Below are 15940 nucleotides of genomic sequence, written 5' to 3' on the forward strand. Positions count from 1 at the left end.
AGACCTGTACCCCTGAAGCAAATAATATATTATATGTTAATATAAATAAATAAATAAATAATATAAACTTTTCCAACAAGGTCAACTATGGATTATGTGCTAGTTTGAGACAGGCATGTCTTAAGCAACTAATTAAATTCATTGGTACAATGCACCAAAAAAGAAACAGTCAGCAGGAGAAGTAAGATAACTAGAATGGGAGTCAGATGACCTATTTTCTACTACAAATTAGCTGTGTTATCCTGGGCAAGTCACTTAGCTCAACTGTGTCCCGACTTGTAAAGCTTTGCCCAGGGTCCCAACATGAAGTTTCTAATTTGACATTTTGCCAAATATGGGTATTTTTAAAAATTCATAACAGTAAGAAGAGCATTATCTCAAAATAGAAAAAAAAAGTACAGAAAAATAGCTTTATAAGTTCATTACATTGTCCTTACTTTTCTCGTCTCACTTTAATGAAAACTTCTATAGGGACTAAGCAAGCATTTATTGGAGAAACAGTATTTTGTAACCCAAACTGCCTTATTTCTTAATCTGAAGAAGTAAAATAATACCATGGGTTCTGGATTCAGTACTAGATTCAAATCCTAGCTTTACCACCTACTAGCTGTGTAACATTTTAACCAATTTTTTTGGTTTTTGTTTTATGGATTCATCATTTCCCTGAGCCTACATTATAAAAATGCAGACATCTACCTCAAAGGGGTATTGAAACAAATAATGAAAGTATCTAGTATGGTACTGGCACATAATATGCATTCAGTAAATGGTAGCAGTTATCTAAAAAGGAGATGAGATAGGATTATCATCAAGATTCTATGACTTTATAGACATGCAACAGAAAAGGAAAACTATACAAAATAAAGCCCAAGAAGATATATATATTGAAATAGTTAGGGGGACCTGGGTGGCTCAGTCCTTAAGCATCTGCCTTCAGCTCAGGTCATGATCTCAGGGTCGTAGGACAGAGCCCCACATTGGGTTCCCCACTCAGGGAGCAGTCTGCTTGTCTCTCTCCCCCTTCTCCTCCCCCTGCTCTTGCTCTTTCTCTCAAATGAATAAATAATCTTAAAGAAAAGAAAAGAAGGGAAAAGAAAAGAAAAAGGGTGCCTGGGTGGCTCAGTTGGTTGGGTGTCTGCCTTCAGCTCGGGTCGTAATCTCAGGGTCCTGGGATGGAGTCCCACGCTGGGCTCCCTGCTCAGCAGGGAGTCAGCTTGTCCCTCTGCTCCTCCTTCTGCCCACCCCTCCCCACTTGTTCTCTCTCTCTCTCACTCTGTCTCTCTCTCAGGAAATAAAATCTCAAAAAAAAAAAAAAAAGAAACAAACAAACAAACAAACAATTAATTTATAATGGATTAAAAAAGGAATTTTTTATAATGGTAAAAAAAGGAACTGATTTTATTTCTTATACTTTTGGTTATGTAGGAAGGTAGATTTGGTAGAAAAACAAAACAAAACAAAGCAAAACAAAAAAACAAAACAAAAGGTAGACTCTTTTTACTTGCCAACTCAAGACTAGTACTTTTTAAAAACTGCTTTGCTTTCTCTTTAAAGCAAAATATTTTATTTACCTAATCTATCACTGAATCAGGCCAGAATTGGTTTTCAGAGGTTATCTAGTGCATTTTCACCTTACTACCAGATAGACTCAGGAAGGAATGTGCTTAAACTCATCTCCAATGCTTCATTCTTAACGTGTTTTATCACTCTGATTAGAAAAAATCTAAATCCTTCTCAAATTTATCGCTTAGAAATCCCATATATAGGGGTGCCTGGGTGGCTCAGTGGGTTAAAGCCTCTGCCTTCAGCTCAGGTCATGATCCCAGGGTCCTGGGATAGAGCCCCATATTGGGCTTTCTGCTCAGCAGGGAGCCTGCTTCCCCCTCTATTTCTGCCTGCGTCTCTGCCCTCTCTCTCTGCCTGCCTCTCCGCCTACTTGTGATCTCTGTCTGTCAAATAAATAAATAAAATCTAAAAAAAAAAAAAAAGAAGAAGAAGAAATGTACTAAATAATAACCATAAGAAAACCTTCCATCCTTCAAGTTTCACAATAAGGTTTTCCTCCATCCAAATCTAATCAACTTTGGCTTGACCCACCATTCATATAACCATACTTATCAACAAATCATTTTATATGTAAAGTCTTTTTTAAAGGTTTTTAAATTTATATATTTGACAGAGGGACAGCAAGAGAGGGAATACAAACAGGGGGAGTGGGAGAGGGAGAAGCAGGCTTCCCGCTGAGCAGGGAGTCCAATGCAGGGCTCAATCCCAGAACCCTGGGATCATTACCTGAGCCAAAGGCAGACGCTTAAGGACTGAGCCACCCAGGTGCCCCATGTCTTAAGGCTTCAATGAATGAAACTTGTGTAAGGTTGATACTCATGCAATATAACAAACTGTTACAGTAGTAACATGTAGCTTTTCCTTCTGTAAACATTTCCAGTGCCTCCAAAGTTCACACTAGTATACAAAGTTATATTTCCTATTTTATCACCAGTATTGATAATTTATGGGATAAAGTACTTTCTACCTTGAATGAAGTCCCCATCAAAGTTTTTTAGAAATTTATTTTCATGAACAATAAATGAATTTTTCAAAAACAAGAGTATTTTAAGTGACAGTTACTCAAAATTATAAACTTACTGCAGAAAATTTACAGCATTTAACTTTTCAGTACCCTCCTTCAATTTCTCTCTTGTCTAGATTATAAGCACAAGCCTTGAAATGCTATTAAAAGCAGTGACTCACCTTGTTTACCTAAAGTTTGAATACAGAGTATTCCTGACAAAATTGCCATCCCTGCTGATAAGAATGGGCTCTAGACCAGTGGTTCTCAACCAGCGGTGAGTTTGTCCCCAGAAGACATTTAACAATGTCTGGAGACATTTATGGCTCTCACAACTGGATGGGTTCTACTGGCATCTAGTGGGTAAACGCCAGAGATGTTGTTAATGCACAGGACAGCCTCTAGCAACAAGAATTATCTGGACTAAAACGTCAGTATGTTGCTGTTGAGAAACCTTGTTCCAGATTACAGATTACAAGTAACTCTAAAGCAAATGATACATCTCCTCAACTAGAGAAAATCAAATAGAAATTCTGTATGGCTGTACTTTTGCCTATAAAAATAATTTTCAAGGAAAAATAAATCCCTACAAAGCTTTTGCTATAATTTGCTATAAATTACTGTACAGTGTTTGTGTGCTTCTACCTAATTACAAGTAAGGCACATGCTTCAAGATAAGAAAAAAAAACCTCAATATGATAAAAACCTATGCTGTCTAATTGGGTATCTATCTTTAAAGTATCTGTATATAAACAAATACACACACATACATAGGTTTATATAGGCCTAGAAAATTTCAAAAAAAAAAAAAAACCACAACTGTAATATTGGTTATCACTGAAGAATGGGATTTGAAGGATCAGTGGGAATGAAAGGACTTCTACTTTGCACCATATATCTAACACCTACACTGTTGAATTTTTCAACATGAGACGATATGACTTTTATCATTTTAAAGTAGGGGATAACTGGGTGGCTAAATTGGCTGAGCATCTGCTTTCTGCTCAGGTCATGAACCTGGGGTCCCGGGACTGAGACCTGTGTCAGGCTCTCTGCTCCTCCCTCTCCCTCTGCCCCCACCCCCCTCCCCACCCCCTACTTGTGCTCTCTCTGTCTCTCTCACCCTCTCTCAAATAAGTAAATAAAATCTTGAAAACAAGAAGTTAAAAGAATATCATGCATACATATGCATACACTCTGATGACAGAAAAATTAATTCACAAACCTCACAAAAGTCTTTCCTTTAGGTTATTTTCTTCTTTTTTACTTGCTTAAAAAAGACTACGAATCTAAAAATCAACATTTAAAAATTGTTTTTTTAAAGAATTTTCAACCTGATTTCTATTCTAAACAAGAGTACATTTCAATAGGATCCAATGCAAGTTCTGATTTCTATTCAAGGCCTTGGACAGCTAAGGAGCATTCTTGCTATGCCTGAAGAAATATAAAACAAATATTTACCTATGTTTAGAACAACAAGAACCAAAGATCCTAAATGGTGGCATTCTCTAAGCTAGTATAATTCTAATAAAAATTTTACAAAAAGACCCAAGCCCATTCCTTAAGCTGAACGGTCTTTTGACTTAGCCAGCAAGGGAAAATAGCTTGTTTTTTCTTAGCTATAGGCTCTCACAATGAACAAATAAGAGGTCCTTAGAGTATCTATGCCTCTGTACACCAAATATATAAGACTTCAACTAATTCTAGAGCAAATAAACTAGGCCTCCACATTTCTTACTTATTTCTCACCAAGTCCTGCCCCTTTTGAAGAACAAGACAAATTTCACTCTCAAACTATAAAATAACTCTTTATCTTTCTGTATGTCTAAAGTATAAGTACTTGGTTCTAGAACATCTAGAGAAGACAAAAATAAAGATTTTAGCATTATTCATCAAATGCCAATTGGGTGAGTATTTTTTGAACAACATTATGATCTCTTCATACTGGAAATTCCAAGGCAATGATATGGGAGAAGATGGCTAATACTTTGAAAGAAAAAAGAAAAAAAAGGAAGAAATCTGCTTGGGCAAAATATGTCATTTCACTCACAAACATATGGACTATCCTCTACCACACATACTGTAAAGACCAGATACTCCAGGAATTTCTTTCTCTGTGTGATATGGGAGAAAGAAGTCATAAAAACAAAATTTCCTTTTTCTACAGGTTAAGAAAGAATCTATATGCACCCTGAGCAACATCTTAGACTAAGATAAAGTCTCCAGGTATCCCAGACACATTCATTCCAAAAATAAGTGCCTAAAAAGGCACAGAAAATTAAGTAACAGGTAACTAAGGAGTTCTACCACTAGCCTAAATGGGTACAAGGATCATCAATAAATAACATGCAAAAAAAAAACCATCAAAAAAACAAAAAGGTACGATTCTGCTCACAGCTTTAATCATATGGTATGGGGAATCCAAATGAAATACAGTAAGCTAGAGAAAGAGAGAGAGATGCTGTGTGTGTGTGTGTGTGTGTGTGTGTCTGTGTGTGTGTGTATACAAGCCTCATAGAAATGGTTACTTCAAAAGCTCATTTCCCAGATATAACACATGAGCCAAAGAAGTTAGAAATTTATGATTTTGGAGGCTCACTCACACTCTACCTCTGAAAAAATTTAAACATATTATTTATGTAAAAGTGCATTAGTAATCTTTCACATTACCTATGATAATTATGTAAAAATGGTCCAGAAAATCAAGGATATTACTATTAGACAAAAGGAAACCTTTTCAGTCTCCCTTACAAGTTAGGGAAGGGAAAAAAAAAAAAAAAAAGAGGACTCTATCTTTAAAATCTAAAGGTATTCCCACTTTGCTTTGTAGGTAAAAAGTACATGTGTTTTAGGTTCCTCTCTCATCCACTTTCATTGAAAGGATGAAAGAAAGTCTTCCATAAGCACAAGAGTGGAGGTGCTCCAGAGACTCTCCCCATAACTGCCTACTCAAATAAAATCCTGTCCCACTTTGACTTAGAAGTTAATTCTCTTAAAGTGAAATTCAAAGATACAGACATTCAAGGGACTAGCTTCCTTACAACCCACACACTATTTTTTCCAAAGCGAAATGTTGGAGTGAAAATGTACTAACATTTTAAAACTAAATGAACCCCTGTTCAGACATGGTAAGACAATGTAGAATGGTAAGACAATGCACTAACTGTATTCTGCAACCCACAAATAGTTTCTTATTCCTCTCAAACACAACAGCCAGGATAGTTGTACACAGAGAAATCTCTGTACTTTAACAGCAAGATCAGAGGCTAAAATAATTGGTCATAGGGGAATGAAGGAGGCACCTTAGAACCAAAATAGAATACTCTGGGCACTTAGAACAATAGCCGTCAAGAAACAGTACCATATCCAAGCCATGGTCGAGATAAAAGTATATATATATATATATATATATATATATATATATATCCCTATTCCCCAGGGCCCAAAAGATGACGATGCCTTCCATCCCAGGTTGCTCGGACCTAAAAAGGCACAGTTAAGAGTTAAAGAGTTACAAGAAATGAAGGATCTGATCATTAATCTGATCATTAATTTCTGCAAAAGCTGTTCAGTGTTTCAACTTCTCCAAGTCTAAAAATACAGACTTCAAGCTATCCAGCTATTCTGAAGTTCAAAGATGCACTGGAATTTCCTTTTCCTGCATAACTTCACAAAAGGTCCCAGGTGCAAGACTCACGTGCTTTCTCAGGGTAAAAGCAGAGAGCTTCTTCATACTAACATGCTTCGAACTAAAAAGGGAGATTAAGAACACTTCTTTCATACGTAGGTAAGGTACAGGGCAAAGAAATGACAGACAACTCAACTCTGGGGACAGGCATATATAGAGTGGAAATGCCCTCTCAGCGAGCAAGCTCTGTCTCAGTCTCTCTCTCCCTCTCCTGTCTTGTTCGCTCTCTCAGTACCAAGGGCAGGGACTCTGGCAAGACCCCGCCCCCCATCTCCAAAGCGGGGTGGGCGGGAGGTAGCCAGAGGAGTCCCTGTTCCCGCGCGAAGCTTAGAGACCAAAGGACTCCCCATTGTGGGTCTACGGATGGTGACGCGAACCGGTCCGGCTCGAGCCGCGGGCTGAAGAGTAAGCTGAGGGCGCACTAGGCCCGCACCGCTGCCACTGCCGCCATGGAGCCGATCGCTGTCAGAGAACGACTCCGCCCGGGGAGCCAGAGGATAGCCCGGGCCCTGTGCCGGCCCAAAGAGAAATCATGCCTCACACTGTATGGAAGGCGGGGGTCCTGGAAGCGTACCTCGGACACCTCGTCCTCGTCGCTGCCAGAGGCACCACCTCCACCCCCGGTCCTCAGCACTGCAGCCGCCAACTTGAAATCCAGCGCCGCGTCTCCTCCGGCCGCACCGCTGCCGCCGCCACCGACGCCCGGCGCGGGCCCGGCCTCCCCAAAGAGTCTCACGGTGCGAATCCCCAGTCCGACCCCTCCCGGCGGAGGCGGCTCCGAGGCCCCGGCTGGGGCGGATCGCGGAGCCACCGAGTCCAGGTCCTCCTCAAAGGAGGTGCCGCCGCCTCCGCCATCGGTCAGCATGGTTCGCACGCGGAGCCGGAGACGCTGCCGAGTCACTCGCAGCCACCGCCGCCGCCGATCCCGGGAACGAGAGGAACAGCAGGAGGAAGAAGCTTCTCCTTCCCCCCGTCCCAGCAGCGCCACTAACTTCTCACTGCCTAACCTGCTGCCTCCCGCCCCCCACACTCGCCACTGGCTGCAGCTCCCCAGCGGCTGCAGATCATTGGCCAAGGTGACCCGTCGCTCAGGCTCTTCGTCACGCGCCGCTTGCTGGCTCGCGGCCCCCAAGCTGCGTTGACCCGCGCAGGCCTAGGCGGTTGCGAACACCCGCCTCCTAGTCCCCACGCGCCGACTTCCGGTCCTTTTCTACGTCTATTGGTCAACCTCTCTCACTACCTCGTCACGACCTTAAAGTGGATTAGTTCGCCTTGTGGTCAGTCATAGTGACCCCTGACAATAGGAAGCTTCATTGGCGCCACAAAATGTCGATCACTTTGTCACAGGACGTCGCGTACTACAATTGGCCCCCAGTAGTACCATTCATCCCGCCCCCATCTGAGGTGACGGGAAAGGGCTGGGGAATTTCCACTTTTTGATTAAAATGACCGCAGAGGTGACGACCCTCAAGAATTGGTAAGATTTGGAGCAGAATTCACCCGGAGTTTGGTGGGGCTTATCTGTCAAGGATGCAAGAGGCGCGGAGATTACGGAGCTCCCACCTGTCGCTCCCCGCCGGACGCGGAGACTGCGGCCGGAGAATTGCTGCATGGGGATTGGAGGAGAGAAGCAATCCGTCTCAGCGCGTCTCCTCCTTCCTGACAGCCCCTGGTTGGAGGAGCGGAGCGTCAGTCATTGGAGCGGTCGCCACCTCTGGGACAGGTGAGATTGTGTAACCTATGCCTTTGGCTCTTTGGGCGGGTGTAGGGGCCTGGGACAGGAGAGGAGGCAGGGCTGTTCTTCCTTGGCGCCTCCAGCCTTTCTGAGGGGGAGCCCGGCGCGCGAAGCTGAGGGGACCAAGGGGGCACTGCTTGGGATGTGGCCGCCCCGAGGCGATTCCGCCTGCCCGCGTGCCGGGACGTGGCTGGGTGAGGCAGTTCTACAACCTGCCGCCGGGATGGCCCCGCGGGGCCGCGTTCTCTTGCTCGTGGAAGGCGGCGGGCCTGAGGGCTGGACAGCGCCTTGCCTCAGTACTGGGAACTGTCCCACCGAGGAAGGTGGGAAGGCCGCGAACAGCTCGAGGAAATCAGACCGCAGGGCGTGTTGAAAGCGCGGGCTCTGGAGCTGTTAGGAATTCTGGTGTCTCCACTTACTTGCTGTGTGACCTACGGGCGTTCTGTGCTGAATCTCTGTGACTTTCAGTTCGCTCATCTGTAAAATGGGACAAACAGCAGCACGTCCCTCATTGCGTTGTTGTTTTGAATACGTTAGCGTAAGGCGGTGAGCAGAGTGCCAAACTTAAAGACCCATTTTTATTAGTTACTCTTCCTTCAGGAGTCTTGCACCTGCCCCTGGGCCCAGGGGCAACCAAACTAATTCTTGTCATATTTCGGTGATGCAAAACAAGCTAGCTAAGGCGGGTGGCGGGAGTTGGGGGCGGGGGGGTCCGGAGTGCGGAGGTGTCTTCCCCCTTCTAAGGATCTGCCTCTGCCTCTATTATCCCTGACTTTATCCCTCTCTCTTTTGTCAATAAAGAGGGGCTTTAAAATACTCATGCTTCGACAAATCCTATGATCAAAGATCACCAGAGGGGCGCCTGGGTGGCTCAGAGGGTTAAAGCCCTACTCGTGCGCTCTCTCTCTCTCTGTGTCAAATAAATAAATAAAATAAAATAAAATAAAAAGTCACCAGAAAGGCGTTTGGTGAAGTTTGTATGGCAAATGTCCTTTGACCCAGAGAATGAGGATATGACTTAGGTTGGTTAAAAGCAAAAGATTTGGCACTTCTCCTCTCTTGCAACTCTAACAAAGGTCTTTGTATATCTTGATTGTGCAATTTTTAGTATTTCACCTACCTTGAACTGTAATCTGTAAATTCTGTAAAGACTATAACAATTTGGGGGCACTTGGGTGGCTCAGTCGGTTAGACCACCAACCGGTGATTTCGGTTTAGGTCATGAATCTGTCTCATCGGTGGTGAGATCCAGCCAGGGTCAGGCTCTAGCTCAGCCTAGAGTCTGCTTGAGATTCTTTCTCTCCTACTTTCTCTGCCCCTCCCCCACTCTCTAAAATAAGTAAATATGAAATATATATATATAAATTTTAAAAAATTTGATTCTGCCAAGCTTAAAGAACATTTTGAAGATTGTTAACATTTCTTTGGCATGGTAATTTCTAATTCTGGCATTCCACATACCAAACAAAGGAGTCTTTTCTATAAGCAGAATATGTTAGGTGAATGTTCTTTCTAGATAATAAGTTGTAGGAAATGGAAACAATTCTTGTGCCTTTTCTACAGAACTATTTTGATACAAATGTCCTGTGTACTGTCTTTAGTTAGGATCTACAGAACTTAATTAGCCTGTATCCTCAGTGCTGTTTAAATTTTGAAGACATGTGTGACGAGGTCACAAGCCAAACTAATAGCACCAATGAAAGAAACCCAGCTCTGCCCAACCCACTTCAAAGCTGGATTATCCAGAATTGGTATGGATACATCCCTAGGCAAAAAACAGGTATTGACTGGTGCAGCATTACAAAGGAACTGCTTGTCAGTCCTACCATTAATACAAGAATAAATTTCTGATGCAACTCCCTGAACAAACTCATTAAATTCTTTGAACAAATGTAATGAATCTCGGGAACAGAGAGAAAGGAAATCTGGGCATATGCATTTTACCCAATATATTTGAGAGAGAACTATATACTCTTTACTCAGTGCCTAGCAATCAACCTTGAGTATAGCCAGGAAAATATGATTAAGCAATAATCTTTGTTTCACCTGGATCTTTACCTGAGACACTTGTTGCCAGGAGTTTGACAACAATTGAGTAATCATTTTAGGATTTAGTAACTCCCAGTATACTAGATATTGGTGGCTGCTATTGTTGAGACTGTATTAAACATGATTTTAATATTTCTATATACACCACATCATGTGGTATTACAGAAGTGAAAACAGAGAAATCATTCAGTCAATCACTATACCAAGTAATACCTTTGGTGAATATATCAAATCACACTCAAAGTATTCAATGTAAAATATCAATAAGTTTATATGATTTATTGGATAATGTTGGTTTTGATATATCTTAAGATGGTATTTGCGAACTAAAAAAAGTACATGTCACTGATTTTTCAAATGCTAAATAAGCAGTAGAGAGCAAAATCCCTCTTTTAGGAAATATATATATATGTTAGAAATGAGTATTAGAATAAAATGTTTTCTTCCAAAAAACTAGTGGGAGTATTGATTAAGGAGTAGTTATAGTGTATTTCAAAGCACTCTTCCTTCTGACCATCTTTCAGACATAGAAGGAAAAGGCAAAAAGAGAAACTGTATATCCCAAGGATTTTTAAAACTTCTAAGGATAATAAAAATCTTCATTTTTTTGCAAGAAATGTGAGATTGACAAATGAAATTGTATATATAGGGTCTTAAGCTACTTTGACTACTTTAACTGTAGTTCTTTCATGTGCAACTTACATTTTCTCAAGACATTTATTTAATTTCTGCATGTCAGTGCATCTCAGTTCAGCCTATTTAAGGAAGGAAGTAAACCAAAAAATATGTTGCACTTGGATGTTACGTCATTTAACCTTTATAATAAACTTACCAAGATTTCACCCATTTTCTGATGAGGAAGTTGAAACTCCAAAAAGGTTAAATAACTTCCCCAAGCTTATAAGAGCAATGTATGGAAAGGCTAGGATTTGAATTTATTTCTGCCTGATCTCAAAATCCATGCTTTTCCCCCTATATCACATTGATCTCTTGGTACCCTCAAAGGAAGAGGAACTTCATCAATCAGATAAACTGATATAATAATCCAATCATTTTATCTTTCTTATAGACCTGCTAATTAGCACTCTAGGTGGAGTTATCCCTGACTGCCACCAAATTTAATATCTTTCTTTTTTTTTAACAACTGGAAGCACTTAATTTAAAAAGTTTTCTGGTTTTTCCAACTGTGTTGTTGATTTCTTAGACCACGTAATTTCACATTAAGAAATTTGAATAGTTGATACCTTCACATGGTTCAAATTTCAAAAAGAATTTTAAAAACATAATAAAAGGCGTCATTTTATTTTGTCCTTTATACACTCAGATACCCTCTCATAAGCAAAACATCTTTTAGGTCTTATTTATTTACTTACTTACTTACTTACTTACTTAGGGTGGTTTTATGAAAGCATGGGGACAGGACCTGTGAGCAGAAAGAGTTGCCCAAACTGTCTTATTAGGTTTTAAAATATTCTTCTAGAAGGGCACCTGGATGGCTCCATTGGTTAAGCATCCAAGTCTGGATTTTGGTTCAGGTCATAATCTCAGGGTTGTCAAATGGAGCCCCACGTCAGGCTCTGTGCTGGGCATGGAGCCTGCTTAAGATTCTCTCCCTCCCTCTCCTCACCCTCTACCCACTCACCCCCCTTTTCTTTAGCCCCTGCCCCCCACTCCTGTGCACACATGCACACATGTTCTGTCTCTCCAAAAAAGAAAAGAAAAGAAAATAGACCTGTAGAGATTTTTAAATATATAAGCAATTTCATATGTGTCAATTTATTTTTTCTCTTTAAACACAATGGCAGCATCTACTATACACACTTCTATATCTTGCTTTTCTCACCTGATTTATTCTAGACATATGTCATGTTAGCATGTAAAGAGGTCTGTCATTCTTGTTTACAACTTCATAGTATTCTGTTTACATGATTTATCATCTTTAGTATTGAATATTTAGATTATTTCCTTACCCCACCCTTAACAAACATTGTTACAGATGTGTAGCTTTCTGATCTACTTTCTGTCCTCAAGGAAGTGCTGGGAACATATTAATTTAACTGAGAAATCATAAGCTGAAGGCTACTGCTTATTTGAGCTATATACAAAACATCTAGGAAGTGGGCATATTTTTAAAAATATGGATTTATGGCTGCAGCTAGACTACCACACCACACAACCTAAGAAAAGTATTCAGAAAGTTTCCTAGATTTTCTTCTGCTATTGAACTTACCCTTCCTAAAAAGGGATTTATATATATACAAAATATCTACTTCCCTTCTAAAAGTTCTATCCTTACTGCCTGCCCAACAAAAATGAGCCCAATCGGGATGCCTAGTCATTTAAGCATCCGACCCTTGATTTTGTCTTGGGTCATGATCTTAGGTCATGATCTAAGGATTGTGAGATCAAGCCCTATATCCGGTGTGTGCTGGGCATGGAGCCTGCTTAAGATTCTCTCCTTCCGTCTACAGCCATACCACCCTGAACGCGCCCGATCTCGTCTGATCTCGGAAGCTAAGCAGGGTCGGGCCTGGTTAGTACTTGGATGGGAGATTCTCTCCTTCCCTCCCTCCCTCTGCCCCTCCCCCACCAAAAAAGAAGAAGAGGAGGAGGAGGAGGAGGAGGAAGAAGAGGAAGAAGAGGAGGAGTAGTGAGGTCAATAAGTGATGTTACTCCATTTGATTATACACCTTTAGTGCCAGAAATCGTTTTTTGGTGTGTGTTTTTTTCCAAACTTCTAAAACTGATGAGTATATAAATATCTCTTGTGGTAGAATCACTCAGGTTCTCAGCAAAAGAGAGACTTCCTTGGGGCTCTGTCAGAATTTCTTTTTTTTTTTTTAAAGATTTTATTTATTGGGGCACCTGGGTGACTCAGAGGGTTAAAGCCTCTGCCTTCGGCTCGGGTCATGATCCCAGGGTTCTGGGATCAAGCCCCAAATCAGGCTCCCTGCTCAGTGGGGAACCTGCTTCTCCCTCTGCCTGTCACTCCTCCTACTTGCTCTCTCTCTCTATCAAATAAATAAATAAAATCTTAAAAAAAAAAAGTAAAAGTAATGTAAAACTGACATTAATAGTAATCATCTCAGGGAGGAGGGGGGTGCCTGACTGGCTCAGATGATGCCACTCTTGATCTTAGGGTTCTGAGTTTGAACCCCACATTGGATGCAGAAATTACTTTAAAAAATAAAATCTTTAAAAAAAAAAAAACAGTAAAAAAGTGTGCCTGGGTGGCTCATTCAGTTAAGCAGCCAACTCTTGGTTTCAGGTCAGATCATGATCTTAGGGTTCTAGGCTCAACAGGGTCCTCCATGCTCACCAGGGAGCCTGCTTAAGTATTCTCTCTCTCCATCTCCCTCTGCTCCACCTCCCACCAGTGGGTGCACTATCTCTCTCTAAAATAAAAAATCTTAAAAAAAAAATGATTAAGGACGTCTGGGTGACTCAGTGGGTTAAGCCTCTGCCTTCGGCGTAGGTCATGATCTCAGGGTCCTGGGATCAAGCCTAGGGCTTTCTGCTCAGCAGGGAGACTGCTTCCCCTCTCTCTCTGCTCTGTCTCTCTGCCTACTTGTAATCTCTCTCTGTGTCAAATAAATAAATAAAATCTTTAAAAAAACAGTTTAAAAATACTGATTATCTCTAGATAATGGACTTATACAGATATTTATAAAGTTGCTTTTCTTTTTTGAATATTTGTATTTTCTAGGCTTTTCTTTTTTAGTTTTTTCCATAGTTAACATACATTTTGTGTAATAAAAATTAAATATTTAAATTAAATAAATTGATTTCAAATAAGTTTTGCAGTTTTCTCACCTGTTCATTCAGTCAATATTTACTCAATTCCTGCTATGTGCATGTCAATGTGCCAGTTGCTTTGGGGGAATACAAAAGAAACAGAAGAGTGAATGTACTTCCTTTAGACTATACTGATATATACTTAAAGGTTGATGATTAGGTGGATAAAATGCACAGGGAATAATAGAAAACAAACAAATTCAAGACTATATGACAAAATATTTTACAGCACTGAGTAAAGAGAAGATAAAAGAGAAGTTAAAATGGAGTAAGTTTATTTAGGGAAAAGTTGATTATGACCATTTTGAGCTAGGATAATGACTGAGGGAAACAGGAGAGGTAAAGCATTACAAATGGAAAGAAATGATAGGAATGTTGATAAAAAGTTGAAAGTCTTGAAATTGTATGTCAGGATGGTAAAAAGACTAACTGGGTCAATACAGAGAAATCAAAATGTGAATTCAAGCGAAATTTAGTTTAAAGAAATGTTAAATACTGGACTGGGGGCTTGAAATGTGGTTCAATAGGCCATCCGCCATAGTTCCTGAAAAGCAGAATTATCAAGATAAAAATTGTTAAGGGATAATTACAATTGTTTTGTTTTGGATGTATTGCATGAGTTTTGTTTGAACAAGGAAATACTGGAGTCTGGAAAATAAGCAGTCTTGCTGTTGTGCTTAGTCCAGGTATGAGGTAATGAAGCCAGATCAGATGAATGACTATCAAATGAAGTAAAATTTACTGTCAGCAATCATAAAGAATCCGTATGACTTTGTATCTGATTAGATGTAGGAAACAAGGAGTATAGGAACAAAAGTTACTTCAGAAAAACTGATACGGGGCGCCTGGGTGGCTCGGTCATTAAGCATCTGCCTTCAGCTCAGGTCAGGGATCGAACCCCACATCGGGCTTCCTACTTGGAAGGAGGCCTGCTTCTCCCTCTCCCACTCCTCCTGCTTGTATTCCCTCTCTCGCCGTGTCTCTATCAAATAAATAAAATCTTTAAAAAAAAAAAGAAAAAGAAAAACTGATACAAAATTTCTGAGGAGAAATGTGGCATAATGTATCAAGATCCTTTATTTACAGGAGTCTCGTGGGCTCACTCTGTAGAGCATATGATTCTTGATCTCAGGGTTGTGAGTTTGCACCCCACCTTGGGCACAGAGTTGACTAAAAGTTCCTTTCTTTAAGTTTTCATTTCCATCTACTAGAATGTCTAAAATCCAAACAACTGATAATACCCATTGCTGGTGAGGATGCAAAGCAACAGGAACTCACTCACTGCTAGTATGGTATAGCCACTTTGGAAGAGAGTTTGAAAGTTTCTTACAAAGCTAAACATTGTCTTACCATACAACCCACGGTTGCACTCCTAGGTATTTACCCACAGAGTGAAAAACATATCCACATAAAATTCTGCATGTGATTGTTCATAGCAGCTTTATTCATAATCACTGAAACATGGAAACAAACAAGGTCTCCTTTGAAAAGTAAATAAACGGGGTGCCTGTGTGGCTCAGTGGGTGAAGCCTCTGCCTTCGGCTCAGGTAATGATCAAAGGGTCCTGGGATCAAGTCCCGCATCTCTGCTGAGCAGATAGCCCACTTACCCCTCTCTCTCTGCCTGCCTCTCTGCCTACTTGTGATTTCTTTTTCTGTGTGTCAAATAAATAAATAAAATCTTTTTTTAAAAAAAGTAAATAAATAAGCAAATGTGTTCTCACTGCATGATGGAATACTATTCAGTAATAAAAAAGAATGAGCTACCAAGCCATGCAAAGATGTAGATGAATTTTAAATGTATTGCTAAGTAAAGGAAGCCAGTCTGAAAGGCTGCATACCATGTGATCTTATTTATATGTGACATTCTGGAAAAGGGAAAATTGTGGAGATGGTAAACAGATCAACGACTGCCAATGGTTGGAGTGGGGGAAGGGTTGAATGGAGGAAGCACAGGGACTTTTCAGACTGGTAAAATTCTTTATGATACTACCTAGAAATGACATCCCTGTAGCGACTTGCATACCTTGCACCCACATCTTGGGTTTTAATAACATTCTCCAATAAGAGATGGATCCTTGGAGAAATGGCTGAGTCTAGAATTA

At 40.7% G+C, this 15940-nt stretch overlaps 1 protein-coding gene across 11 annotated transcripts in view; it reads right to left on the bottom strand.

The window, feature by feature from the left end:
- Positions 1-7240, bottom strand: part of LOC122890583 (ankyrin repeat and KH domain-containing protein 1) — a 131719-nt gene extending 124479 nt beyond the window's left edge. For 10 of the 11 annotated variants that reach the window (XM_044226258.1, XM_044226253.1, XM_044226252.1 and 7 more), the window contains exon 1: positions 6832-7190. In XM_044226258.1, the coding sequence (XP_044082193.1) occupies positions 6832-7122 (291 nt within the window). In that variant the 5' untranslated portion in view covers positions 7123-7190. Of the gene's footprint in view, positions 1-6831 lie in introns of all 11 variants that reach the window. The other variant, XM_044226256.1, reaches the window with a different exon arrangement.
- Between the last annotated feature and the right edge of the window lie 8700 nt (positions 7241-15940).

Source organism: Neovison vison, chromosome 1 (genome assembly GCF_020171115.1).
Source record: "Neovison vison isolate M4711 chromosome 1, ASM_NN_V1, whole genome shotgun sequence".
In the NCBI taxonomy this organism is placed as follows: domain Eukaryota; kingdom Metazoa; phylum Chordata; class Mammalia; order Carnivora; family Mustelidae; genus Neogale; species Neogale vison.